Source organism: Haemaphysalis longicornis, unplaced genomic scaffold, assembly GCF_048455015.1.
Source record: "Haemaphysalis longicornis isolate Haplotype H1 unplaced genomic scaffold, Haemaphysalis longicornis Haplotype H1 scaffold_1, whole genome shotgun sequence".
In the NCBI taxonomy this organism is placed as follows: Eukaryota; Metazoa; Arthropoda; class Arachnida; order Ixodida; family Ixodidae; genus Haemaphysalis; species Haemaphysalis longicornis.
Window position 1 is genome coordinate 348,376,980 of NW_027526203.1, and position 27,048 is coordinate 348,404,027.

At 49.6% G+C, this 27,048-nt stretch overlaps 1 protein-coding gene across 1 annotated transcript in view; it reads right to left on the reverse strand.

The window, feature by feature from the left end:
* LOC144153841 (pappalysin-1-like) overlaps window positions 1-27,048 on the reverse strand; it is a 101,780-nt gene that overhangs the window by 33,684 nt on the left and 41,048 nt on the right. Inside the window, exons 3-13 of the mRNA XM_077685570.1 lie at window positions 24,743-24,972; window positions 22,298-22,689; window positions 20,368-20,497; window positions 17,690-17,958; window positions 10,893-11,038; window positions 9,773-10,063; window positions 9,187-9,489; window positions 8,013-8,290; window positions 4,832-5,004; window positions 1,185-1,313; window positions 1,018-1,103 (exon numbers count right to left, since the gene is read on the reverse strand). Coding sequence (XP_077541696.1) covers window positions 1,018-1,103; window positions 1,185-1,313; window positions 4,832-5,004; window positions 8,013-8,290; window positions 9,187-9,489; window positions 9,773-10,063; window positions 10,893-11,038; window positions 17,690-17,958; window positions 20,368-20,497; window positions 22,298-22,689; window positions 24,743-24,972 — 2,427 coding nt within the window. The remainder of the gene's footprint in view (window positions 1-1,017; window positions 1,104-1,184; window positions 1,314-4,831; window positions 5,005-8,012; window positions 8,291-9,186; window positions 9,490-9,772; window positions 10,064-10,892; window positions 11,039-17,689; window positions 17,959-20,367; window positions 20,498-22,297; window positions 22,690-24,742; window positions 24,973-27,048) is intronic.

Sequence of the window (27,048 nt, forward strand, 5' to 3'; positions counted from 1 at the left end):
GGCCAGAGCATAGCTTTTGTTTACACAACGAACCCAGCGTGCAATGAGATAGGGGTTGTTAATATAGCAACTCCTTATCACAATGCGGGTGCTGCATTTGCGTGTTTCTCATTGATTTAGACGATACAGCAGTGTTCTCGTGCCAGGTGCTGACACAACTTGCTGACATAACCCCTAAGTGGGAAACTGCGATGGAATATTATTTACGAACATTATTTACAAACTGCAATATTGACGTCACAACCCTTCGGGCTGAGACGAAGGATTGGGCTGCACAACACGGGAGCTTAGCTTCTTTTGAAGCAGTACTGAGACAGGTAATGGGACCTTTAGAGGATAAACTGCTTTTTGAAAGAGGCTGCTCCTAGTTGAGCCAGCAAAACTGTGGCGTTAGTGAAAAAAAAAAAAAAGTTCCTTCATAATTATGAAACTTCATACGGGGAAATCGCTCCTGCCTACACAGGACCCAGCCATGACGCCAAAGCGGACAGTTCAATCTAGATAATTTTCGCACAACAGTTTGTCGATGCTTGGCCACACGTTCTAGCATGCAGCTCTGAATTAGGATCTGGGCCGATGACAAAGCAATTTTCGGCACCGACTGCATAAAAGAAGGTCACCTTGCGTAAAAAATTGCTTCCTCTAATAACAATTTTGGCGCATTTTAAAGATTTCGAGATGACCTTAATTGCTGCTTAGCCCTTCCCTACTGCGCATAATACCCGAGCTGCAAATTCTATGCATTAAACCCGCGTTTGACAAACAAAAAAACCTAGTCAAAAAGAAACGCTTACATTATTTGCAAACAGTTAAAAAACACTGCTTCCAATTTCACGGGAAGGCACTTTGAGGAAGGCCTTTCCAATGTCACCTCACCTACCTCGTCTACCTATCACTAGGTATCTACCTCATCTCAGTATGGAGTAATGCTTAGCTATCGCAGAGCACGCACCACGGGCACACAAAAGACTTAGGCAAAATTCGGCTGAAATAAATTCGGTGAAGTAGGAAACTCACCCTTGCACTTAAAATTTCCTTCAAAGCGACATTTCGCGTCACAGCCGTCTCCAGGACATGTGTTTCCGTCGTCACAGTTTTCACCTCTGGAAGTAAAATGACAAAATGTGGACCTCTGACCGGTAAGAGCTGTCAAGTTCTGCAAGGAAAAAAGTGGCAGCGCTCACGGGTCAACGTTTCCGTCGCCACAAAAGCCTTGGCCGTGGGTGTAGAAAAGAGGCGGGGACAATTCACTGCTCTTGCTGCCCATCCAAGCTTGAACTTCGTACCGGTACACTGCCCCAGGTTCCACTTCGCTGCAAATGAGCCAATGAACAAGGTCTGAAAACGCCGCTGCCATGTCGGCCGATTTATTTCTCCCATGACGCGCATAATTTTTCGTTAATTTTCCACGAGTGTGCGTATCCGCTACAAAAAAACTCGAGTACGAATCTGAGAAGGTGACACCCCGTTAGCGAATAATTCAGCCCTCGCTCGCAAAACATTTTAAAGGTTGTTCTTGCCCTATTGCCTGTTTGTGGAACAAAATAGCTGTTATCTGTGAGACTAACGCTAGCGGAAAACAAGAGAAACTATGCCTGAGCCGAAGATTTGACGTGGCTTCAGGTCGGAGTGAAAGTGACGCAAGATACTTCCACGGCAGAGAGAGAGAGAGAGAGAGAGAGAGAGAGAGAGAGAGAGAGAGAGAGAGAGAGAGAGAGAGAGAGAGAGAGAGAGAGAGAGAGAGAGAGAGAGAGAGAGAGAGAGAGAGAGAGAGAGAGAGAGAGAGAGAGAGAGAGAGAGAGAGAGAGAGAGAGAGAGAGAGGTGGGGGGGGGTGACTGAAGCTTTTATTTAAGGAGGAAGGGCAACAGCCACTTATTGGGGAAAAGGTAGTTATGGGGGAGGGGATTACAGGGGTTGCTTCCACTTCAAGCACATTTTCTCCTATTCAGTGACAGTTTGGAATTTTCACCCGGGTCGTACTTCGTCAGACAACACGCGCCAGGCTACTGCTACTTTTTTGCAAATTTGCCTATTTCGGGTAGTAATAAAGACTTATCTTATGCAGTATGTTCTTCTTGGTGCATGGTGTACGAATCAATGTGTCGAAGGTTGTCTGGACGATGTTCACCCACGAATGGGCATAGCGCGCAGTGTAACCTGAGCAAAACCTTCCTGCTGTAGAAGATACTCTCTACGGGATATCTCTAGCGCACCCTGTTTGGTTCTCTTTAAGGTACAGACAACCGATTTTTGCGGAGTGCATGCCGTCTAGCTCATATGAAAGCCAGCGTTTTATATATTGGGGTAACCACGAGAAAGTTCTAAATAAACAGGTGGAAATAATTTTAATTTTGCGCTAAAATTTATGAAGTATGAAAGGTGGCGACAGGTACTGTCTGAAAGTGACGCTACCGCACGTGCCCAAACAACTCAGTCGATTTCAACGCATGATTCAAAAACCGCATGGCGGAATGGGGAAGGTTGCACATTATTGTTGTTTTAGCCGGAAATAAGTTTTCAAATACCTCTCTTAATCTTACGTCCAGTTAAAAGTGAGTTGCTGCACGGCTCCCTGTCATGGTTGCCAGCATTCCTTTGGGCGGGACACGTATGGCACGTATGATCTAAAAATTCCGATTTCAAAAGTTCTAGGACGCTATCAGCAAAACCGTTTCGGGTTAAGGTGTTTTAAGTGATGATCTTGCATTTTAGATAAAGAAAATATACTCGACGAATATCGGTTGTCTGCCCGGAAACAACACATGCCTGTAAAAGAAAAACCATGTATCCCTCCGTCTATGACGGCGATGGTTGAACGCGAAGCTTCCTCGTGAGGGATTCCTTGTCTGTCGTCTGAGTTCGTACTCGTCGAGCTTTGACTTTGACTCACTCGCACTTCGGACTTTTGATCGCAGCGGCTTTGACTTTGACCTTTCGCCATCTGATTTCGCACGAAGAAAGCTTCGCGTTCAACCATAGTCGTAGTTAGGCGGCATGACTTTTTTGTCTAATTTTGCACGCCTGTGCAACCCTCTTCAAATCCAAACTGTTTCGACCGTGTCGGAATGGCGCAATCGGATAGACGTCAGCTCCATAACGCGAGGGACCGAGGTTACTTTACAACCACTGGAAACGTTTCCGCGATCATCATCATCATCATTAAAGGAAGTTGGCTTTCCTGCATCGCGTTTTGTGGTGCGCACGGACGCCATCAGTGAGAGATAGAAAGTTTCGCTTTGAAGGAGTCATTTTTGAGCTGTTTAATTGTTACTTACTAACCACTACCAGGGCTGCGACCGCACAATTGGTACATGCAGAGGTAAGCAGGCTCAAATCTAACCTCGGCAAGTGAATACTGCTCTGTTTTAGATGTTATTCTGCCTCGTCGCAATTAGAGTCCCTAGAAGCGCAGCTTAAACAGTGGCTCTAGTCGGAATGTTATTTTGTGACCTCCTGTGGCCATCACAGGTGGCCATCACCTGTGGCCATCAATAATTTCTTCCTACTGTAAAACATGGGGGCAAAAGTAGGCGGCGAATCGCCAGCAGTTGTGATGCGCGCGTGAAACTTTCGTACTTTGTGACACTTCACATTATTATCGCCATACTTGTCGTTGATCAAAGACGCAGAAGACTAGATGGTCTTCCCCTCTCGGCTAGGGGGCGACGCACCCTCCTTCTTTTTTTTTTCAGTTGGTTCATTCAGCACGTGGCATGTGACCTTCACTTATCCACTACATATAATGACGCAGCGTCCCGATGGACGCCATCTTCCACCACCTGTAAATGACGTCACGCCCCATCTGTTTGTAAGCTAGGCAATAAATGCGTCTTGGCGCGGCGCGGCACTCGACTGTGGTAACTAAATTCTTTTTATCTTGAAACCATCCCCTAAATATAGGCAATGTTTCACGGGACGATCTGTTTTGATGGTGTGCGCGCTAATGCAAAGCACCGGGACGTGCGTTTTCAGTTGGCAGCCCGACCCGCATTCGCCCGCGCTCGCACGGCGCGGGTACAAGCTGCAGATCACGCTTACCACAGCCGCCACAAAACGCCCGCAAGCTTCAAAACGTTTCGCGGTAAAACGACGCATGCGCTTTTAATCGATCCACGAGTATCTTTAGATTCTGGTGATTACAAAATACGATGTACGCAACACGTACAGCTGCTCAGCAATTCGCCACAAATTTCATACTCCCCCAGAACGTTGAATGCTAGTTACCCTTCTCTTCGAAGATAAGCGGGCAGATGTCGAAGAAATGCACTAGATTTGTGAGTATGGACATTTGGCTGAGATTTTGACGCAGCTGCCAACAGACGACTTTACTTACAAAAAGACATCCCCCTCGCGAGGGGCACGATCAAATGCACAGCATTTCCGAGGGGGTGCGCCGGCAAGTCGTATCTCTCGATCGCGGGACCCGTGTCGCCATTTTTTGGAGGCGCGGGACAACTTGTGGCGCTTTCGAAACAAACGAGAAATGAGTGAAGGATATAAGGCGCGTTCGGTGCATCGAAATCTGTGTCGGTTTCGTGGCTCGGTCGGTAGTGCGCCGGGCACCTTGCGTTCCGCCCGCGGCGTCATGGGTTCGAAACCGGGCGCCGGAAACTTATCCTGGCTGCGGACTACGACAAGGCGCGCATGCGGACTACGACAAGACGCGCATGCGGACTACGACAAGGCACGCCAACGCCGCGTGACATTGTGAGTTACTAAAATGCTATGCATTTAAAAGCCCCCTCGTTGCGTCACCTGTTGTTCCGATGCGAGACACCGAATGAGAAAGGACAGCTTTATGTTCACCCATCAGTGTCAACCCATACGCACATGTCTGTGAAACGCTGGCCATCGGATAGCTTGGAGTCGGCAGAAGAAAATGGTGGCTTGCGGAAAACACGGTAACGAAGCGGCTTGCACGTCGCGCAGGATGGGTGGTTGGCCGCCGACAAGACTTGAACTGCATCAACAGCCACCATGGGACTCGCCGCGACCACGTGCACCTAAAGCCAAAAGCGAAGAAAGAATGTAACATGTTGGAGTCACGCGATCGCACTGCATGAAATGCGCGGAACATCAGCGTGTAGCTGATTATGGTTCTCGTCTGGTTTTTTTTAACTCAGGGGTTGGGGCCTGATTGATTTTACTCCATTTGGTGCCACGACGATACGGTGAATGTAGAAAATATGATGCCCCGGTCACTTATTGCGTTATGAGCTGCGAAATATCCGAGCGAGCGAGTGATTGAATGAGTAAGCCAGCGAGCGAGAAAGTTAGCGAGTGAATGAGCGAGAGAATGAGTGAGTGAGCAAGTGAATTTGCGAGAGAGCGAGTGAGAGAGAGAGAGAGAGTGAGCGAGGGAGTAAGTGAGCGACTTAGAAAGGGAGTGAACGAGCGAGTGAGTGAACGAGGGAGTGAGTGAGCGAGGGAGCGAGTAAGCGAGGGAGCAAGTGATGAGCGAATGAGTGAGCGATTGAGTGAGCGAGGGAGCAAGTGAGTGAGTGAGCGAGTGAGGGAGGGAGTGTGGGAGTGAGCGATGGAGCGAGAAAGTGACCGAGTGAGTGAGCAGGGGAGTTTGCGAGAGAGCGAGTGAGTGAGAGAGAGATGAGCGAGGGAGTGAGTGAGCGACTTAGAAAGGGAATGAACGAACGAGTGAGTGAACGAGGGAGCGAGTGAGTGAGCGAGGGAGTGAGTGAGCGACTTAGAAAGGGAATGAACGAACGAGTGAGTGAACGAGGGAGCGAGTGAGTGAGCGAGGGAGCGAGTAAGCGAGGGAGCAAGTGATGAGCGAGGGAGCGAGCGAGCAAGTGAGTGAGTGAGGGAATGAGTGAGCGAGGAAGTGAGCGAGTATGTGAGCGAGCGAGTAAGTGAGTGAGTTAGTGAGTGAGAGGGGCAGTGAGCGAGCGAGTAAGTGAGCAAGCGAGTGAGTGAACGAGGGAGCGAGTGAGTGAGCAACTGAGTGAGTGAGCAGTGAGCGAGCGAGCAAATGAGTAACTGAGGGAAGGAGGGAGTGCGTAAGTGAGCGAGTGAGGGAGGGAGCGATGGAGTGAGTGAGTGAGCGAGAAAGTGATTGAGTGAGTGAGTGAGCATAGGAGTGTGCCAGTGAGCGAGTGACTGAGTGAGCGAGGGAGTGCATGAGCGAAGGAGTAAGTGAGCGAGTGAGCTAGTGAGACAGCGAGTGAGTGAGCGAGTGGGTGAGTTAGTGAGCCAGTGAGTGAGCGATGGAACGAGTGAGTTAGCGAGTGAGAGAGGGAGTGAGTGAGCGAGGGAGCGAGTAAGGGAGCGAGAAAGTGTGTGAGCGAGTGGGTGAGGGAGCGAGTGGGTGAGGGAGGGAGCGAGTCAGTGAGCGAGTGAAGAAGAAAGTGGGTCAGTGAGTGCACTAGTGAGTGAGTGGGTTAGTGAAAGAGCGAGTGAGTGAGCGAGGGAGTGAGCGAGTGAGTGAGCGAGTGAGTGAGTGAGTTAGCGAGTGAGAGAGGGAGTGCGCGAGGGAGTAAGTGAGCGAGCGAGTGAGTGGGTTAGCGTGTGTGAGAGAGTGTGATGAGCGAGTGAGTGAACGGGGGAGTAAATGAGTGAGCGAGGGAGCAATCGAATGAGTAAATGAGTGAGCGAGAAGGGAGGTAGGGAGTGTGTGTGTGAGTGAATGAGTGAGGGAGGGAGTTAGCGAGTGAGAGGGAGTGAGCTAGCGAGCGAGTGAATGAGCGAGTAAGGGAGGGATCGAATGAGTGAGTGAGGAGGGTGTGGGTGAGCGAGGGACCGAGCGAGTGAGTGAGCGAGTGAGCGAGGGAGTAAATGAGCGACGGAGTGAGTTTGTGAGCTAGTGAGAGAGCGAGTAAGCGAGCGAGGGAGTGAGGAAGTGAGTGAGGGAGTGAGGGAGAAGGGGAGTAAGTGAGTGAGCTAGTGAGTGAGCGAGCGAGCGTGTGAGTGAGTGAGCAAGCGAGTGAGTGAGTGAGAGTGAGTGAGTGAGTAAGGCGTTAAGTGAGTGAGTGAGCGAGTGAGATAGGGAGTGCGCGAGGGAGTAAATGAGCGAGCAAGTGAGTGAGCGAGTGAGTGAACGGGGGAGCAAATGAGTGAGCGAGGAAGCGAGTGAGTAAATGAGTGAGTGAGGGAGGAAGCTAGGGAGTGGGTGTGTGAGTGAGTGAGTGAGGGAGGAAGGGAAGGAGGGAGGGAGGGAGGGAGTAAGCGAGTGAGAGGGAGTGAGCTAGCGAGCGAGTGAATGAGCGAGTAAGGGAGAGAGCGAATGAGTGAGTGAGGAGGGTGTGGGTGAGCGAGGGACCGAGCGAGTGAGTGAGCGAGTGAGTGAGTGAGCGAGGGAGTAAATGAGCGACGGAGTGAGTTTGTGAGCTAGTGAGAGAGCGAGTAAGCGAGCGAGGGAGTGAGTGAGGAAGTGAGTGAGGGAGTGAGTGAGAAGGGGAGTAAGTGAGTGAGTGAGTGAGCTAGAGAGTGAGCGAGTGAGTGTGTGAGTGAGTGAGCAAGCGAGTGAGTGAGTGAGAGTGAGCGAGTGAGTAAGTGATTAAGTGAGTGAGCGAGTGAGCGAGTGAATATTAAACATTTCCCGCCAGCATCACTTATTTCTCAATGGCCGGACAGCTTGTCGCAGTTTTTCCGTAAGTAAACGATTTTAAATATGTAGTACCTGTGGAGCCAGACGGTACCTTCATTAGGGCACATATTGCTAATTATGCCTTCATTTCCTGCAACATGAGAGATCCACGTCGAGTAGGCTTTATTTGGTGTTCTACTTATAATTGTTTTAGTGGCAATGGTTTACACACAAACCACTTGTAGCGTATAGGTTTTACTCGTTTCCATTCAGATCTGCAGCGTTATTATCAATCCATCAGCGATAGCCGCTAAGTGCCAATATCCATGTCAAATACACTTTTCACTATGGATCCTCACTGAAAGTATCACGGAGGGTACATAAACTTGCAAGTAGCGAATATCTCTTCTACTATCCGTGTCATTGACTCTTTTATGCGGCCAAATGGTGTACTAGCTTGAGATTACACACCTTGACGAGAAGTTTGTCGGTGTGCAGTGGCAATGTGAAGGGCATGTCACAGTAGGCAGTCACGTCCTTGATGACGTCGTGAGAACCGTCTGCGTAGTCGAGGACGAGTTCCCGCAGTCCCTGTCGAGAGCTCCAGGGCAGCCAGATGGACAGGGCTGAAGGCACCACGCTGTGCTCGAGCTCCAAGCTGAGCGTGCAGTCGCGCGGGTCCTGGCACGACTCTGCAGCTGGCAGCCACGCATTGTAGCTCAGCGTGCACGCCTCGGAGTCGGGAGGCCCTGCAGGTATACGCAGCGCCCCTTAGGCTCAGAGTTAGGCGGCATGTCTGGACTAGTCTGCACCAGTCTGCACCAATAGCAACCATGATGGTTGCTAAAGTTCTTTAGTTAAACAGCATCAATCGTTGGCAGCGAAAATGTGACTTACTAAGGGCTACGGACGGATAGACGGGTTCTTATATCGAGCCCGCATAGAAATGCTTCGAATTTAAAAAATACGCCAAACAAATTTCCGGGGCTGGGCAAGAAATGCCACGCATAAAAAATTAGATCGTTTAGTTGCAGCAATCCCAGAATATCGTGCGAAAGCTAATTTGCTTGGGCTGAATTAGACATTCTGTTGCACCAGGTTAGGCATTTCCAGGCCGTTGTTTGACCGGTTGCTAATTAATGGATTTGCAGTCGCGATGTCATTTGAGCGTGGGCATGTGCCATAGTTGCATATGTGGGTATGCATCTAATCTTAGATGTATTTGCAGATGCCGGGTATGTCCGTTTCGGTCAACCTCCCACGTGGATATGAGTCGTGTTCGTGGTCACGGGTCCGGGGCGACGAATCTCTTCTTTAGACATTTCAGACGACAATCCCGATTCCCTTTACATATTTATTTCACACATATGACAAGCGGGTGTCACTGCGCAAAAGGCGAGGCGGCAGCGCCTGTCGAGCAACGCGTGCTGCGTTGCAGACACCACGTCCCCTGCCTTAAGCTCACGGAGAGCAACCAGCCGGCGGGGTAAGGCATTCATCTCGCGACAAAGATAACCCATGTTCGATGCCAGCCCAGGCAGCGCTTCTTTCTTTTCACTAGTCCAGAAAAGACTCCATTAAAATAGAGGTTTTGCTAGACTGGTATAGCGATTTCACACTAAAAGTGCTCACCAAGCGCACTCACCGGTGGCTTGCTGAGGCTCCCAAGAATCCCTCCGGCCGGCGTTGTCGCTCGCTCGCCACATGAACTGCGTGAGAGCGCGATTATCTGCGCATGCGCCACAGGGCCCCCGCTGTGCACTAGCAACGGGTGGTGCCCAGGAAAGCGTGACAGCGCGGGCGTCGGCTGCCACGGGCGCCGGCGCCAGTGGTGGTGGGCCCGGACGGGGCACCTGGTCGGCCCGTTGCCAGCCGCCGTACATCAAGTCCGCGTAGCAGTGCATGCGCGCTGCCTGCTGGGCGCTGAACGAGCTGGTGCACGTGTCGTCTGCGCCGTACCGTGAAAGAACTTCCATCACCATTTCAGTACACACAGAGAGAAAAAAAGACACCACGCACCACTTAATGGCTATCAGTTGCGGAAAAAGAACATTGCATGCAGTTCCTGCTGGTTTGAATGAAGGTGGACTTTTGAATCGATTATTTATCCATCCTTCCATTCGTGACCCAAATCCAAACAGTTAAGGGATAGCAAGAGATTGTGCTGTCTTGGCCGCGGCATGCCGAGGTGAAGGTTGTAACTGGTCAAGGCGATGAGCGAGAAAGCGTACCAGCGTAGCCCATGTAGTTCCGAAAAGGAGTGTCCGAGAAGCGCGGTAGACCACAGCGCGCAGCAGCAGCCGGCGGGTCCTGGCAGAGGTAGTTCTGTGGCGTGGGCTGCGTGTCGGCGCACAGGTCTCCGGTGGCGAGTGAGGCTCTGGCCTCGAGGCACGGGTCGTGGCACTCCACCTCCGACACGCCGCGGTGCACGTGCCACAAGCCGAGCACGTGACCAAGCTCGTGCACCAGCGTATGCAGGCTTCCGGGACGGCCGAACTGCTCCGGCTGCACCACCACACCCCCTGCGCGAATGGAGCGATCCTCCGGATTTCACTATGCTTCCATCGCTTCGGAACCATCATCTAACATGACTGAAACCATTTGGTGTTTAATGCGAATTACTGCACAGAAATACATCTGAGCTTTCTTCCACAGCTGAGCAACTTATTTATCAGAGCGCACGACAATACACTGTTCCTGAATATAGCCACAGTGGTGTGTTTCAACCAACTTGTACCAACCAATCAACCTTGGCCTGTAGTTGGTTGAAACAAATGCTTTTCACTTTTTACTGGTTTGCGTGTCTCAGCAACTGATCAAATAAACATAATAATGAAAAAAAAAACAAAATAGTTGAAAGCGCGGAGGCAGTATTTGTGATTAGCGTGAAATACCGCCCGCGCGTACAAGTTTCGGCGTAGGTGGCTAAAAAATCCCAGGTGGCCAAAATTAATCAGCACGAGTCCACCAAAGGTGCGACTCGTAGATTAGGCGTGGCTTCGCCGATTAAAAAACACCCAAACTTCAGTGAAAGAATTTATTGTTCATCGCTCCTAGTAAAGGAGACGAATTGTGAAGTCGTTTTCGCAGGCTGCGTATTGCTCCGTTGACTTAAGCGCTAAGTACTTTATTGGGTGCTATCGAGGGAAATAATCTACAGCACGCAGTGGGCATTATTATAGGGGTAGTTCATGTACAGCATCGCATAATTTACATTAATGAGTAAACAAAAACCAAACAAAGCCACCGAACATTCATTAGCCGTTAGCCTCTGGTATGCAGCGAACAAAATCAATTAAAATACTTGTACGTGAAGCACGAACACGTGAAAACAGAGGGGGAAAATGTCACCTTGGACTCCAAACAGGTCCTTGTCCCATGGAAAAGTAGCGATTCCAAGAATGTCTTGATCGGTCCAATGGGCAAAGAGAACGTTGACATGTGCCGAGTTGTCCAAGCCCAGTAGTTCCTTGTACTCTTTCACGTCGACGTAGGAGCTGCATGCAAACAGGAATAGACCTCAAGCGAACTGCTGGAAATTGCATTAAAAAAAAAGGGCCATTCGCTGCTGAGGTAGAACTAAGCGCAGCTCCAACAACCCCAGGGTGCTTACAAAGGGACAAGTGGGCTCGGACCTAAAAATAGCTTTAAAAAAACGCGAGTTCACATTTCTAGGAGACTGCTCTCCCTTACAAGCTAAGTATATACTTAAATAAAGATACATTAGTGAAATAATGCATCAAACAAGAAGTGTAATGATGAATAAATGAAGGAATAGCACCTTGACTGCATCGAGGCCATACGGCCGATGGGCCAAGAAAGCGTGAACGAAATTTCCTATAGCATTTAAATTACGCAGGAACAAAAATACCCCAAAGCCATGGTGACATTCGATATACTAGATTCCGAAAGTACGAAATGATGTTTAGCGGAGTTATAGATTGACCTAACTGATTTTGCCTTTCAATGGTACTGCGCAAAGGTCGAAGAAACAGGCATAGTGCACGGGACAGACCGCCTTGTCTGCTTCAATGCCCAGGGACGAGTAGAAGCCCAGGGAGCCGGTTTAAGCCCAATTATAAACTACATCTGCTCATGGTTAGGGCGGAACCCCGCCTGCCCAAAACGTGTGTGCGCGCGCGCGCGTACCCACACTCATACGCATACATCCACCGTCACGCACGCGCGCACGCACGGACGGACCGACAGACGCGCGGACGAGCACTACTCGCATTAATTGTACCAAAATGGAGAATGCTTCCCATTGAAAGGCAATCGGAGTATAATTTTTCCGGTATCATTTTTCTACTTTCTTCATTTTGTGCCTTTCAACCAGTTCCTTTCAACTGGTGGCAGTCATGTCGCTGTATAGAATTGGTGCCGCATTTTGACATTTACCTCTGACCCTACTCTCCCATGGTGTCACTGCTGCACAGTGAGGATGAGGAATAAACGTCTCTATGGAGCAGTTAGCCTTGGAGAAGAGCCCTTATTCCAGGACCCCTTGAGACCATCCGGCTTCTTGGCTCTCTGCGATGTCTGTTCACCTCACTGCCTCTCGTTCAACATTGTACCAGCTATTTACATCCTTCCACACGTTCATGCGGCAAAAAGTAGCGTTCATGTTTACGGTGTCAGTTTTGTTTCTCAGTGGTCGGTTTCGTCCCTGGAATTTATTTTACTCCATCGTACACAACTGCATTAGAGACTAAAGTATCTGCGCCTTTTACTGTTCCCCTGCATCGCGTTTGTTTGACGACCAACGATGCCTTCTTTGCTTGAAATAAACAATTAAAGCTGGCATTTCTCACAGGTTTTTCTTTCTTTTTTTTTTGTGACGTTGAAGAGCACGTCACACAGGGCCCAGAAAAACCCCGGGGCATTTTTTTCTCTATCGTCCCAATCTTCCTGAGTGCCTGTTCACATTGATCTTTAGTTTCGTCGCAAAGATTATAAGTCAATCATATAGCGGTTGTTTTCAGCACACATGCCAAGTTGGGCATCAAGCCCCGCCCTTCCTAGTCGCGACTTGAAGACCCCGGCGAAGCTTTCCAGGAAGGTGCTGCCGCCTGGGCGCGTATTTTCTAGCTAAGTGGACCGAACCCCCGGACCCGTCAACAGCCTCGCTTTTCTGCCAAACCCGAGCATCCACCATCGTCACGGACTGCGAAGCGGCATACACAAAATATACGGCAGGAAGAATTTCCACAATTTCTCTCGGCATCATCCTTCAACGCCCACCTCGGACAAACATCAGAATAATCTGGACCCCAGCCAGCTCCTCTCTCTGCGGAAACCAGGCGGCGCACGCCTTCGCAAGAGCTTTGGCGAGCGCCGTTAGAAGAAGAGGAAAAGATAGTGCACCCCCTTCTCACGTACAAGGACATCACACAGCGTTACCGGCTTGGGCGAATGCGGTACCCTGCAGTTTTTGAGCAACTAACCAGGCCCCTACGAACTGCTCTTAGTCAACTCCAGACGAGCACGTACCCACACCCTACGAGGCTGCACGCTATACACCCCACCCTCTACAATTCCCTGTGCAGACACTGCGGCGTCCCTGCCACGCTTTACCGCATTGTATGGGAATGACATGACAAAATAACCCCCCCCCCCCCCCCCGTAGACTTTATCCCAAACCCCACCCAACAGCAGTGGGAGAGAGGACTCGCTAGCTCTTGTTCCAGCAGACAGCTGCAGCTGATCGAAAGGGCGAAGACCGCGGGTTGCTCCAATGGCGCCCTGGACTGAGGGCTCCACCCAGAAGACTTCTCGAATCCCAATAAAATTTGTACCGGATCGGCAGTGGAGGGACTAGCCTTCCACGCGTGTGTGCGAGCGCGCGCGCGTTCGGTGTGTACTGTGTACTCTTTGATGCCCGTGGTGCTTCCTGACGGGGCAAAAGAAAACTACTGTGCCAGGCAAAGTTGTGGTAGTGCTGGTGCAAATACTTTATCCCAGACGCCCTGTTACGGGTGGCAACAATTGTTCCTTGATTAAGTGCAATTTCTGCATATGTGGAAACGTACGTTCAAACTTCCTCTGGCGCTCGATGCGCCTGCCCTGAATCAAAAGGGATCAGGAAAGCGAACTTACTCGCTTACCAGAAAGAGAACATTTTTATTGAGCTTTATGTGGCTCAGGGGGCGATTTGCAGTTGTCGGTCGTCTCGTTTTGCTAATAATATGTGATTTTGCACTGGTTGTTGCATAGATATGCGCCAGTGGGGACGGGACGCGGGGGGGGGGGGGGGGGGGCGTAGTGGTTGGATTTTAAAGGAAGGATGAAAAGAAATCAACTGGGGATATTATTGAACCCATCTGGGGGTTCACCTGCATTCAACCCAGTCCGGGGGGTGGGAATACCGGGGGGGGGGGGGGGTAGAGAAAACTAAAGAGAGGTACAGAAAGGATAGAAGAAAGTGAGAGGTTGCCACTATGACAGCGACCGGTAGGTAAGGTTGGCCTTCGCATTGACCCGCATGCAAGCATCGTTTGATTGCGCTTGTTCACAAGGCGAAACATTTCAACGAAATCGAAACAGCAACATACCCTACCACCTTTATAATGTTTTCTAGCCAAGGTTTATGTGTTTTAAAAAGCACATGACCAGAGTAAGTTCCCGCACGCAAGTGTTTCACATATACATGTGTTTGATGCCTCAGTATTTCTTTCAGAATAGCGCTTAGGCGAGCTCCACCAATCACGCGCTTGGCACAAAATGTAGGGTGGATGGGACGGCGATACCTGCTTTCAAACTCCTGGGATTTCCTGTGTTAACAAGCCACTACCGCTGCTGCGAGTGGTATATTTGTATTCACAACCCTAATCTGACGATATAGGCCAACTTGTTTTACTGCGAAGCAGTATATGTCTAACCCCCCCCCCCTCTTCTGCCTTCTGCCTCTCGTTGTATCTCGCGTGATACAACCCTGATACAGTCCCTAACATGGCGTTGATGTATGTTTCTTTGCCACCCGAGCGATCACCTTCAAATTGATCCCGACATACGTCCACCGCCCCAATGGGAACTTTCCGGTGTCCTTAGAGGTCGAGCGGGTTGTGTTGGTGTGTTATGCAGACACTAAGATGCCTGCGACGCGGGAGGGAAACAAAGAGCTCTATGTTTGTCCACTAGAAGAAATCTCGAGTCCTTCAGAATTTTATTGGACTAAGTGCTAATTGCTCCATCACAAATTACAAACAAACGTGTTTTGTTTTGTGCATTTTGTGTACTGCGTCCAGCTTCGCAGGTCATTCTTCTTCACAGAGTGGAAGGGCACTAATTTTTACATGTGTCCTTTTAAGCTACACTAGATCACCCTGTCTGATATACCACGGCGGTAGGTATGCGGTGTTTTCGTGCAATGGCTTTTTTTAGGAGGGAAAGAGGGGGGGGGGGTTGCAAAGTACGCTATAAATGCTTGCCCTTGCGCCTTATTCGATTCGCATTTTACCATTAGGGCCCCCATCAAATCCGGCTTACAACATCGCTTATACTTCTGGGTCTACAGCTTCTGGTGGTGTGGGTTCTGGAAGGCAGCGCGAAACCACCTCGGACGCAGGGCCATGATAACAGTCCCCTCACTCCTCGTATTTTGGGCTACCTGTGCGTGTCTTTCTCAGTTTTTATGTTGTTCTATCTCGACAGCTGCGTGGAGCTTTTGTTGAAAAAAATGACACTTCTAGCCTTATCTTTAAAACCTCCGACCGCCAATTATGAAGCCCGGGATTGGTTCACCGCACTTGCCGCGATTTTTTGTTTTCTTTTTCCTTCATTTCCGTGCACATGCTTCTGTCTAACGTTCTCTGAACGCAGCTGAAACATTCCTCATGTGTAGCCTAGTAAACAAATTTGGGGGTTTTACATGCTGAAGCTCCGTCTCGGTTATGAGGCAAGCCATAGTCAAGTGCTACGGATTAATTTAATCATTCTGGGCATTTTCGATGTGGGCCGAAACCTCGACTCACGGGCGTTCTCGTCACTAGCTTCTATCAGAAATTCGGCCGCAGTGTTCATGGTGTTCCGCAGCACAACTCCTTAGCCACTGAGCCACCGCGGCAGGTGTGTATAGCGTCACATATTGCTTAGCTATCGGGCCACAGCGGGTAATCCTTAATCAGAACTGCGTGATGAAAATGTCGGAAGTGCACCTTCCAAGTACCCGTCAAACCTATGTTAAAGCCGTATACCAGTGACCGGCTTCTTATATCTTCAGAAGCACGTTAAGTCATCTCTCATTCAAGCAGCTGTACGTGTTAGATACCTGACTCTGCAATAAATACCAGGATTGCCGTGTGGAAATGTTGCTTATTAAGAAACTACGAAAATAAAAATACATATTAAGAAATGCGTGTATAGAACGCTTCCGCAACATTTTATAGGAAGCATAAATTTACGATTGACAGTGGCTTGCGTATGTTACACGTCTCAATATCCACGCGTTCTTAGTCTACGCTGCATGATATGTGAAGGAAACAACAAATACGCATATTGTTCTTTTAGTGTGTATAATCTCTAAACAGGTAAATAATCCTTAACCATCCATCGAACATAAAATAAAGCCATGAAAGTCTAACTTTTAGCGGTCAAATAACACTACCATTATATGCGTTTAGTGCACCTTCAAGGTGGCATGTATCGTATGAGATATGAGGCGAAGAGGGAATGCCGTGCAAGCAGCGGCTACGGGCATGGTTCTTTCCGCGGATGTTTTTGAAATTAACCCATGAAATATGCGTTTACATTGCCGTAAAATTAAAGAGTACTGTTATCTATTACAAATAACTGTGTCACTTGTAACTAGAGCACTGCACGGGCCCGGGCCGGCCCGAAAGCCCGGGCCCAACCCGGCCCGTGGGCCGGGCCGGGCCACCCGAAGTCGATTTTCGGCGGGCCCGGACGCCGTGGGCCCGGGCCGGGCTCGGGCTCGATGCCGTGGGCTTCGGCCGGGCTCGGGCTTGAATTCATAGGCACGGCCGTTAATAGGTCCGACGTGAAGTGTAGAATACAGCTTAAAAATGAATATTCTTGGTTTATTTTTGCGCGCTTCTTGCTGTTAGTTGTACGCATTGTTTTAAAAACGTGTTTTGCTAGGTCTGATGGCCACTATACTGCAATTTTAATGAAATTTCTTGTATTCAATCAAGATTTCATATTTTGGTGTATAACATACCAAAGATACGATTAGTACAACGAATACCCAAGAGGGGAAGGAATTAATTCAGATATCCTGGAGCTGTGCACCTATGTCTATGTATGTACACGTGTGTTTTAGATGTCGCACCAATCAAAATGCGGCTGCCGTGGCCGGGAATCAAACACGCGTGCCAGAGAAGCACCACTGCTTAACAACCACTGCAGGTGAAGTATTTCAACGCGCGTACATACTCGTTGATTCAAATGCGGATCAACAAATTTCAGCAATACCAACTTGTGGCCGATACAACCAAGTGAAGTTGCCAAGAGTGTGGTCATCAAAGATGATGGTGTCTCTCGTGTAAGAATACCAGCTATTATTACGCCGATGTGGCGTGAACTGCAGACGGGGAAAGCTAAACTACGTGCACTTCTAAACCCTTATTTTTTGCGTTTCAGTTCATGACGTGCTTGTACAGACTAGATGCTCCGTCTGATCGCCCGGAATATAATAAACAAACTTTCTTCAGCGTCAAAGACCGGGCCTGGTCACACACGCGCAGGCCCTCCCTAGGCCAAAAAATAAATTACCGGGCCGGGCCGGGCCTGTGCTTGAGATGGTGGGCCCGGGCCGGGCTCGGGCCAGGCTCACTTATGAATGGCCGGGCCCGGACCGGGCTCGGGCTAGGTGTTACGGGCCCGGGTCGGGCTCGGGCTTCGCGAAGCGGGCTCGGGCCGGGCTCGGGCCTTAAAATTAGGCCCGTGAAGTGCTCTACTTGTAACTACATAATTACCTACAGCCTTTGCCAAAGTTTCAAAATCAGTGTATTTCTTTAGGTACCCCAAATGATCGGATGAAGAAACCTGCCAACGAAGTCTGAACTTATTGGTCAATACACCAGCCTCTCAAAGTTAGGGCGAATCGGTAAGATATTTCGGGGAATTTCGGGGAATTTCCAAAAAAAAAAAACGGCAGAGGCTGAACAGAAGGTCGGCAATCGGCAACTTACCGGTTCGGCGAGGCCGGGTCCAAGCAGTTGCCGCTGTCTAGGAGGCAGCAGTCTCCGCCGTCCCAGCCATGTACGGCCTGATTGCACGCCTTGTGACAAGTGCCATCGCCTAGCATGCCAGGGTCGCATGACTCCGCGGGCGGGTCGCAGTCACCACCGTCGCCGGCCACAAGTTGACAATCTGGGTTGCAGATGCCATCGCCCAGACTGTAAGATGGGCACCCTAGGGTTACCTGCCTTCGTCGTAAGGAGCTGTTCAGCACTGACGCCTGCAAACACGTGCAGCGCTGAATGTGTGACGGAAACGGGGCCGGGGTCGGTCTCAGCCGATAAGCTGAAGAACCATGCCGCGAAAAGGGGCAAAAGCTCAGGAAACCCGCGCACAACCAGCCCCTCTGCTTGTTTGCATGACAGCCTCGCCAGACACGCGTCGCACCTGAAGGCAACCTACCCCTTGACCCCAAATGTTGCCAAGGACACTGAATGCTCGCTGAACAGGTGTTGGAAGGCGTCGGCGGTTACATTAAGTTCGACGCCCAGTCAATAAAAACAAAACTAAGCACTCTTTGGACAGGCTCCACGTGTTTCCACGTCTATTTGAAATTTATACTCGCTAAACAGCCCCCTCACTGAACCGATAAAAAGATGAGCACGAAAAAAAGGAAAGGCAAGCTTCCACAAACACACTTTAAAATGGCACGGGCAAGCATGTACAGTATTGAGCACGCTTAGGGTAAACGCAATCGGAGAGCGCCTACGACGTCTGGTATGTTGCGCGTCGTCTGACTGCTGCATAGCATTGGCTACCGAAAGGTGGCCGGAGGGTGCTGCAGTATCCCGTCCCCTAACGCCTTACCGCAATCTGGCGTGTGCGAGAGCTGACGCCGCTCTGGTATGGTACTATAGCTCTGATGCGTGCTTTTTTTTCGCTGCGTGCATGCTGCGTTTCTTGGGCTAAGATAAGTTCCTAGCAAAATTTTCTTTCTACTTATGAAGGGGGCATCAAGTCCTTGACTGGGTTGGCCCGTGTAACACAGAACTTGATGCCCCCTTCACCTTCGAAGAACTGCAATCAATCCTTTCTTAATCTCACTCGTAACACCACACCCGGCAGGGATCCAATCACTAACCGCATCCTTCGCAACCTGGACCATGAAACATTAGAATCGATACTTCAACTCTAACTGCCACTGGGACGAGGGTACGCTACAAGCACAGAGGAGGCACTCTGATATAACGCTTATACCAAAACCAAACAAGCACATCTCGCCTACATCACTACGGCCAACCTCTCTGACTTCATGCGTAGGCAAACTTTTCGAGCACCTCGTGCATCAACGATTGGTCAACTTTCTTGAAGAGCAAAACTTGTGTCCTCTAACAATGTTCGGATTTCGACAGAGACCCTCCCCTCAAGATGTACTCCTGCAACTGAAGGAACAGGTCATTAATCATCTTAGCCGCACCACCCGTAAAGCGATACTGGCACTCGACGTTAAGAGTGCCTTCGACAACGTCACCCATAAAGCTATCCTAGAAAATCCTAACCGGAATCACTGTGGGTCCAAGGCTTTGAACTATGCCAAAGCCTTCCTCAGCAACCACACAGCTACCATCAAACTTGGGCAGCTTGTGTCACCAACATTTAATACGCCCGCCAAAGCCACGCCCCAGGGCTCTGTAATTTCCCCTCCAAACTTCAATATTGCGCTACTGACACTTCCCGCAAAACTTAATGCAATACCAAATATGCATGCTTTCTATGCCGACGACTAACACTCTAGACAGTGAAAGGTTCCACCGGGGCAGCATAAAGACGCCCTACAACAGGCGGTGGATGGAACGATCTCATACCTTCAACTAAGGGGACTGACATGTGAGCATTCTAAATCAGCACTCTTCATCCTCAGGGCAAGAACGCGAAGACGTCCACCCCTTCGCACCCCGGGCCCAGACGACAGAATTTTCGGCCAGCCCATTCCCAAAGTACGAACACTTGGAATTCTTAGCGTGCCTTTCCACCATGATGGTTTGGGTTCGGCCCTGTTACCGCAACCTTACAAAACCGTTACGCAATTATCACCTACCTCCTACGCCGAATACGAGGCCAAAAGCACGGTCTCACCGAAAGTGACACATGCCGATGGGTACAGGCCCTTCTGCTTAGCCGGATAACATATGCGACTCCCTTTATTGAACTCAAACCTCGCGAGATCAGCAAGCTGGACGCGCTCATACGAAAAACATACAAAACGGCCTTAGGCCTCCCCACTTACACCTCCAATGAAAAACTACTCCGCTTGGGGCTAAACAACACTCTTCAAGAACTAATTGAAGCCCAACGAAACTCACAACTTGATCGCCTAACACTTACTCCTACAGTGAGAAAGTTGCTTCATGACATCGGAAGACCAAGCACAAACACCAACGACCGTGACCTAAACAATTCCCGCTACACATACGCAAGAAACTCAAGGTTGCTCCCGTCCCCAAGCATATGCACCCTGCCTTTAATATGCACCCTGCCTTCTCCAGGCACGAAGGAAAATAAGGAAAGAATTATATCAGCTCCGCTGCAGGTTTGCCTGAACCGCTATGAATTACGTTTCGGGCGAGACTGAATGCGCGTACCGCTACTATCACTGCGCAAGAATAAGAGGAAATGCATGCAGTCTCACCTCCGTCACTTCCCAGGTAATGTTATAGGGCTGAAATGCCCTGTTCAGGGCTGCGTGCTGCCTCTGTATCTGTTCCTCCGTAACGGTTGGATTGGACCCATCCGAGTTCTTCACGTTGACGATTCTGTACCTAAAACATAGAAGCCGGTGATTTAACTTTTGTGGGTCGTCGATCAAAATAAAATTAGGGTATTACGCGTGGACGTTACACCTCGGTCATGAGGCGCGCCGTAGTGGAGGCCCTACGGATTAATTGTAGTCATCCGGGGGTATTTAGCATACACTGGAACCTCGAACACAGGGGTGTTCTTGCATTTCGCCTCCATCAGAAAAACAGCCGCCGCGGCCAGGAATGAAAATGCGACATCATTCTCGGTGTTGCAACGCCTTAGCCACTGGGCCATCGAACTTGGTGTGGGTCTATACTGTTTTGGTTTCTTGTTGAAGTTTTCCTCTGCCGTAGCAGTGTCAGCTGTTGGTTAGATACAAGAATAGAAGGAAAACTCTTTTACAGAAGCGATCATATATCGATCTCGGAAAATAGGCGAAAAGCAAAAACGCCCGTGTGTACGAGATTTCGGCGCACGATAAAGATCCCCAGGTGGTCAAAATTAATCCGGAGCCCTCCACTACGGCGCGCCTCATCGCCTGCGTTGCGTCGGCGCGTTAAACGCTACAATCAATCAATCAATCGATCTCGGAAAATACAAAGTAACACCTGAACTTTCTACGGGAAAACTGCATTGCTTTCAACGTCCATAGCTTGGCTATTAAAACAAAACAAGAAAAACTCTAATTTTCCAAAATATATTCCCCTGTAGCGGCTCTTGAGCAATTCCTTTTTTATGATTGCTTATCATTTAATTATTAAGTACTCTATAATAAACAACTCTTCTTAAAACTATGAGGACCGGATGCGTTCGCGACAACACTGCGCGACAAGTGTTTCGACGGAGAGTTGACTCGAGACTGTATTAGGCCGGCCACCATTGTATGGAAACCTACAGTTCTTATTCCAATCATTCAATCATAAATCAATCAATCGATAAATTAAGTAATCGTCCGCATAGGTTGACACTCCTGGCTTTGCTATAAAGTTAGCTTTGCCACAAAGTAGATTTGCCACTCACGCCATCATAAAATTGCAGCTGCTACAGCAGCGCGGTAAATATAGCCTGACATTTCCCACAAATATAAAAGATATCGACATAAAACGTTTTTTTTTCTAAAATAGAGAAATGGCATTTATTTAGCGGGCTAAAAATTATAGATCAATTAACAAGCAAATCAGTTGCTACTGGCCTTAGATTCGCTTCATTTGTTGAACATCATGAGGCACAAGCTGTGGATGGATCCTCTAGAATGGATAGACTCCGGGCAGGAAGTAGCTACGCACCTGACTGGCTGATTACTATGTTTACAAAAAAAACGTATAAACCATTAACCTGGTACGCCGTTGGAAAGATGAAAATCTCCCGCTTGAAAAAGGCTTCACTCCGGAGCAATCTCGTGGCATTGAGAGTTATAACCCCACTATCACCTGTTAATTCTATTCGGGGCACCCCAGTTTCCCCGCATGTCTTTATAGCGCAACTTTACGGTGCTCCCATATTAATTCGATATATGGCTAAATTCAATATATACGCGCTCTATATACGCGTGACAGTAGTTCAGTGGCTATCTCGAGGCGCCACCAATGCGCTGTGGAGATAGGGGTGCGACGCAGCTGCCTAAGCCCAGTGAAGAGTTTAGGTGCGCTGTGTGACGTGATGATCTAAGACGGACAGAAAGAGCAAGCGCAGACGAGGTGGCGCAACACCTCGTCTGCGCTTGCTCTTCCTATCCATCTTGTATCTTCGTGTCCCACAGCGCACCTAAACTCTTCACTGTGATCCATAGCCAACTAGACCGCAGCCAATCTTTGCAGTACCGCAGCACTTTGGGCGCCCTGAGCCGCCATTGGCGCTCGTAGCCCGTGGCCAAGTCTGGGTTGTCGCAGATGGTGAAGCCACACGGCACCGGCTGCAGCTGGACCCCGTCTGCGAGTGCCGGCGGAGGCGTCTGGACCAGCTGCGCGGCCACTGCCGCCCACTCCCAGTGGTCCAGAGACTCGAAGGGGTCGCCGAAGAGCGCGCCCTGCGTGTCTTCGGGCTGCCACAGGTCCCGCTGGACCTCCGCCTGCTGCAGGCCCCGGCCCCAGATGCGCAGCCGGTCCACGAGGCCTCGGTAGTGCCGGCCGCGGCTGCCGCCCACTGACAGGCTGCGGCACGACGCGCCGGACTTGTGGAACATTCCGCCCTTTTGCTCGCTCGTCACGGCCACCTGGGTGGGGCGTACGGCAAGGACACTCAACCACGTAGGTCGCCTCGTGGTATCGTGAAGTAGGATTACGAGTTATAGTGACGACAGCGAGATTCAAGGAAACGCTTTATGCGCCCAACAGTGGTTAGACGATCAATTATCTTGTTGTGACGCTGATACACACGAGTTGCAGAGGATGTGGGCGCTACTGTTACATATCTCACAGGCCATTTTTTCGCCGCAATGTATCTAAACGACCAGTCACTGTGATAAACGGCGTGAATTGCGGAAACCCTCTATAAGATAAGACAAAAAATAATGCTTGCAATGGGACATCATGCAACCAATGCAACCGTGACGTTTTGTAGGGAGCAAATATTAGCACAGACAACGTTTTTTTTTTTTTTAGATGTTGTGTTGAGCGAAGCAGATCAAATTGTATGTACAAGCGAACACACCTGCCGCAGCGTGTGATAGTCGCTCATTTGTACATCGTGTGTTTTTATTAGGCTAACACAGTGGACCTTGACACAGTGAGGCTGACACAGTGGACACAGGCTAACACATGGACAATTAGACATGCCTAAAACTTTCAGATCTAAACCCTGAAATACCACAGGCACATTGCACCACAATGATCCGACATCACAGGCTCGTAGCCAAGAGGGATGCTTATGGGATCCCTCCCCCTCCTTCAGAGTTTAAGGATCGGAAGCTTCATAGAAATTTCACATCAAAGTTTTGTGCCCGAGCTTCGTTTATTTTCCGTGTACGATGATGTACACGTTTTCTCTGCACGTCCATCCTGTCTTATACCTTGGAAGTAATAATCGACCATAAATTGTTTCAGGAGGCGTGCAACGTCGAATATTGCTTTGGTCGGACACGCCTGCTGTTTCAGTTTCCAAGCACCGGACAGGCTGTCATACCCTTAAGCCTCCCAGAAAAAAAAAATCTTGCTACGCTACTGCGACCTCATTGTAATACAGATTGCCCGAAGCTTTCAAAAATCGAACTGTCAAGTTTTCATTTAGTTGCACAGCTTGCCGATTGTCTTACTGCCACCAATCCATAGGGAAAGAGTGAAGCTGACGTCAGTACACACTCACTACTTCTACAGGTTAGAACCACAAAAGCCCGCATCGAGAAAAGATGCTGTGACTCAAAGGGACACGTTTGTGACAAGCGCTACCTGTCAGGCCGCATGTGCCTGCGCTTCCTTCCAAGACATATCGAGCATTGCTGGCGATGCTGCATTTATTTCTTTTTAGTTTCCTATAACACTGAAGCCAATATATTTATGCAAACAGGATGTTACACTTATATCGTTTAAAAGAAATTTTGTGTCATTGGTTATTTGCATTTTTGTGTTTCTGTAACAGCTGATGGTCGGCCGTTATCGTCATCATGTAACTACATTGTCATTAATCAACTACGGTATCTCCAAGAAAAGGAGAAGATAAATGAACGTGCCCTTTTTTAAACCTACCTTCCAGAGTAGCTGACCCCTCGGGAAACAATCGGGCGTATAGTTTGTAAAGCATTCATTCATTCATTCATTCATTCATTCATTCATTCATTCATTCATTCATTCATTCATTCATTCATTCATTCATTCATTTTTATTTCCTTAAGGACCCCACTGGGGGGTATTACATAAGGGGTGGAAATACAGAAAAATACACATTTGAACGCATTAGTTCTATGAACACAGGTGACTACTGACATTTGCTATGAAGTTTAATGGGCAGGTGGTTGAAACAATGGAGCAGGGAAGGTCGTTCCAATCTTTGGCTGCACGGGGAAAAAAAGAAGCGGAAAAGGTGACAGTTCTGGTACGATAACGGGACACTTGAAGTGTCCCGTTATCGTATTAGAACTGTCACCAGAACTGTTATCGTACCAATATCGTAAGTGATTTCATCGACGTTGCATGTTTGCTGTGAATGGCGAGATTGCATCAATAAATACCAATGCTCAGCCTCAGATTAGTTGGCCAAGGACACCGCAGCCAGAATAGACCAAACAGCAGCTCGCCCCGTCCGAATGCCCATAACAGCGGCGTGTTGCGCACCTGTGCTCCGTTGACGAAAAGCCGGGCGTGGGTGCCATCGTACGAGATGGCCACGTGGTGCCAGCGTCCCGGCTCGTACGGCACGGGGCTGCGCAGCACCGACGTCTCCTGGGAGCGGGCCGCCTGCAGGCGCACCGCGAAGCGGCCGCTGCGCTCGCCGTCGCGTCCGGCGCCCTCGATCTGCAGCGACCAGCGTTTGCCGCTCAGCGGCGAGCACACGTCGCGGGCCTCTGGACGAGCAAGGAGAGAACCAATGAACACCGCTGCACGGTCAGAGCAAACAACCAGAGCAAACAACCTACGCCGTCCCCTCAAAAAGATGCCCCACCTCTACCGGTTGGCCAAGCAATCGCATTGCCTGAGCGCCTTCCAAAGGGCTAAACATTGAGCATCTACAGGGAATACATATGCACGCACACACAGAACGGCTCGAAGAGAAAGGAGGAAGACCTTGAAATCGGGGTCAAACATGCCAAATCTACCCCCGGGCTTTGCGGCGCGCTGTATATATAGTACAGAGGACGAGGTGGCCGCCCCAACCCCTCAAGTTTACTGCGCGGGAGGGGTGTATGGACGAAGTCGCGCCACTAACTTCTTTGACTCTGCTTGTCCCCACGTAGGTATACTATACCGATAATTACTTTTTGGTCGCAAGCTACGCGCTCACATCACTGATGTGGGCGCGTAGCTCGCGACCATGGCGAGAGCAGACTTCTAAACCGCTGAGCAGTTTTGAAGTCTGCTCTCGCCACAACGATCAGCCCTTTTTCAATGCCACAGAAGAAAATAATGAACACAACAATCGGAAGGTCATGTGGACTACGCCTTTTTTTACGTTTAAAATAAAAATGTAGAACAAAAATGAATTAGAAATGCAAAACTACCAGTTTTTATTGTAAATTGGAATTTATACCTTACTTGGAGTTTTTCCCTTGGTTTATTTTTGTTTCTTTCTGTGATATTTTCCCCCGTTTAATGCTTCCTCTCGCATTTTTTCCCACACCCCCCACACCCCTTCGTTACAAGATTTATTTGCATCACGTGATGGTCTTTAGTTAAAAGCAGACATGAGTTTTTTTTCTTCTGAAGTTGTTAGAATGTTTTAGAAAGTGGTGGCACAGGTAATAGCTTTCTGTGCATGGAAAGTAGCGAATTTTTCTCAAAAGCCCGGCCTATCTTCTCAGAACTCTCAGATGTGACCTTTCTTTCGTTACAATTCGCTATCCTTTGGGGACCACGTGTGCCCCCATTCCCTTTCGCCCTCGTCCTCAGGGGTTCATCCACTAAGCAACCAATGACATCTCCCACCATACACACCAAATCACCAACCCCTGCGGTGGAGGCGGCCGTTGCCCTCGCCCTCGCACATCGACCAAACCAAACCCCTCTTCGCGCTATCAGATTCGCAGACAGCGATACGGAACTGCTCGAAATGCATTATTTCTAAACCCGCCTTCAAAATTCTTTCAAATAGTCCATCCGACCGACCCGTGTCACTAGTATGGACTCCGGAACATTCTGGGAAATGTGCTAGGAGGCTGCATGCTCAAGCTTCATTTCTCCGGGCTCCCGCTTCTTTTTCACCTATGTACGGCGTGCCTAAACTGACCCGATCAGCCCTTCTTACTTATCGGGACATTGCGCAATACTACCACCTCCTCCGCACAAGCCTACCACCGCGTCATCCATCACTGACACCACAGGCTGCGCACATATCGCGCTTGCTGCAGACACACACTTCCCCTCATAGACAACTCGAACACTCACACCCACATCAATTCTCCTCCCCTACTACCCCCTAAGCGGTGCATTGTACACTCACTGTCACTCCCTATGTGACTGTCCAAACGCCCCCTCCCTCGCCCCTCCCCCCCCCCCTTCCTACCCCTTCCCACTGGAAGCAGGCTGTGGGCAGCTCGGATCTAGCCGCCCGGGAGGTGGCGACCACCCGGGCCCTTGAAGTCGCTGAGGCCCTGTGGACGTCCGTCAACCCCCCTCTTTGAGCCCTTTGCTTCAATAAAGCGTTTACCTCCTCCGTCTTTGGGACAAGCAGCACTAGAACCTCAGCAATAGGTGTTCCCCCTCACGGCGCGAGTGCGCCTCAGATACCTCGGTCACACAGCCCACCCTTCCCAGGCGCTCTTCTGGCGTATGCAAACCTGTCGGCTGAGACCCTCGCTTTCCTTATTTCGCCGGTATCTTTCACCTTTCTGGAGACGCTTCTTCCCTAATCTACCTGAAGAAAGGCGCGAAAAGTTTCCCTCAAGAGCTTTCTGCTTCGGGCTCTGACTTTGTACCGTATGCGC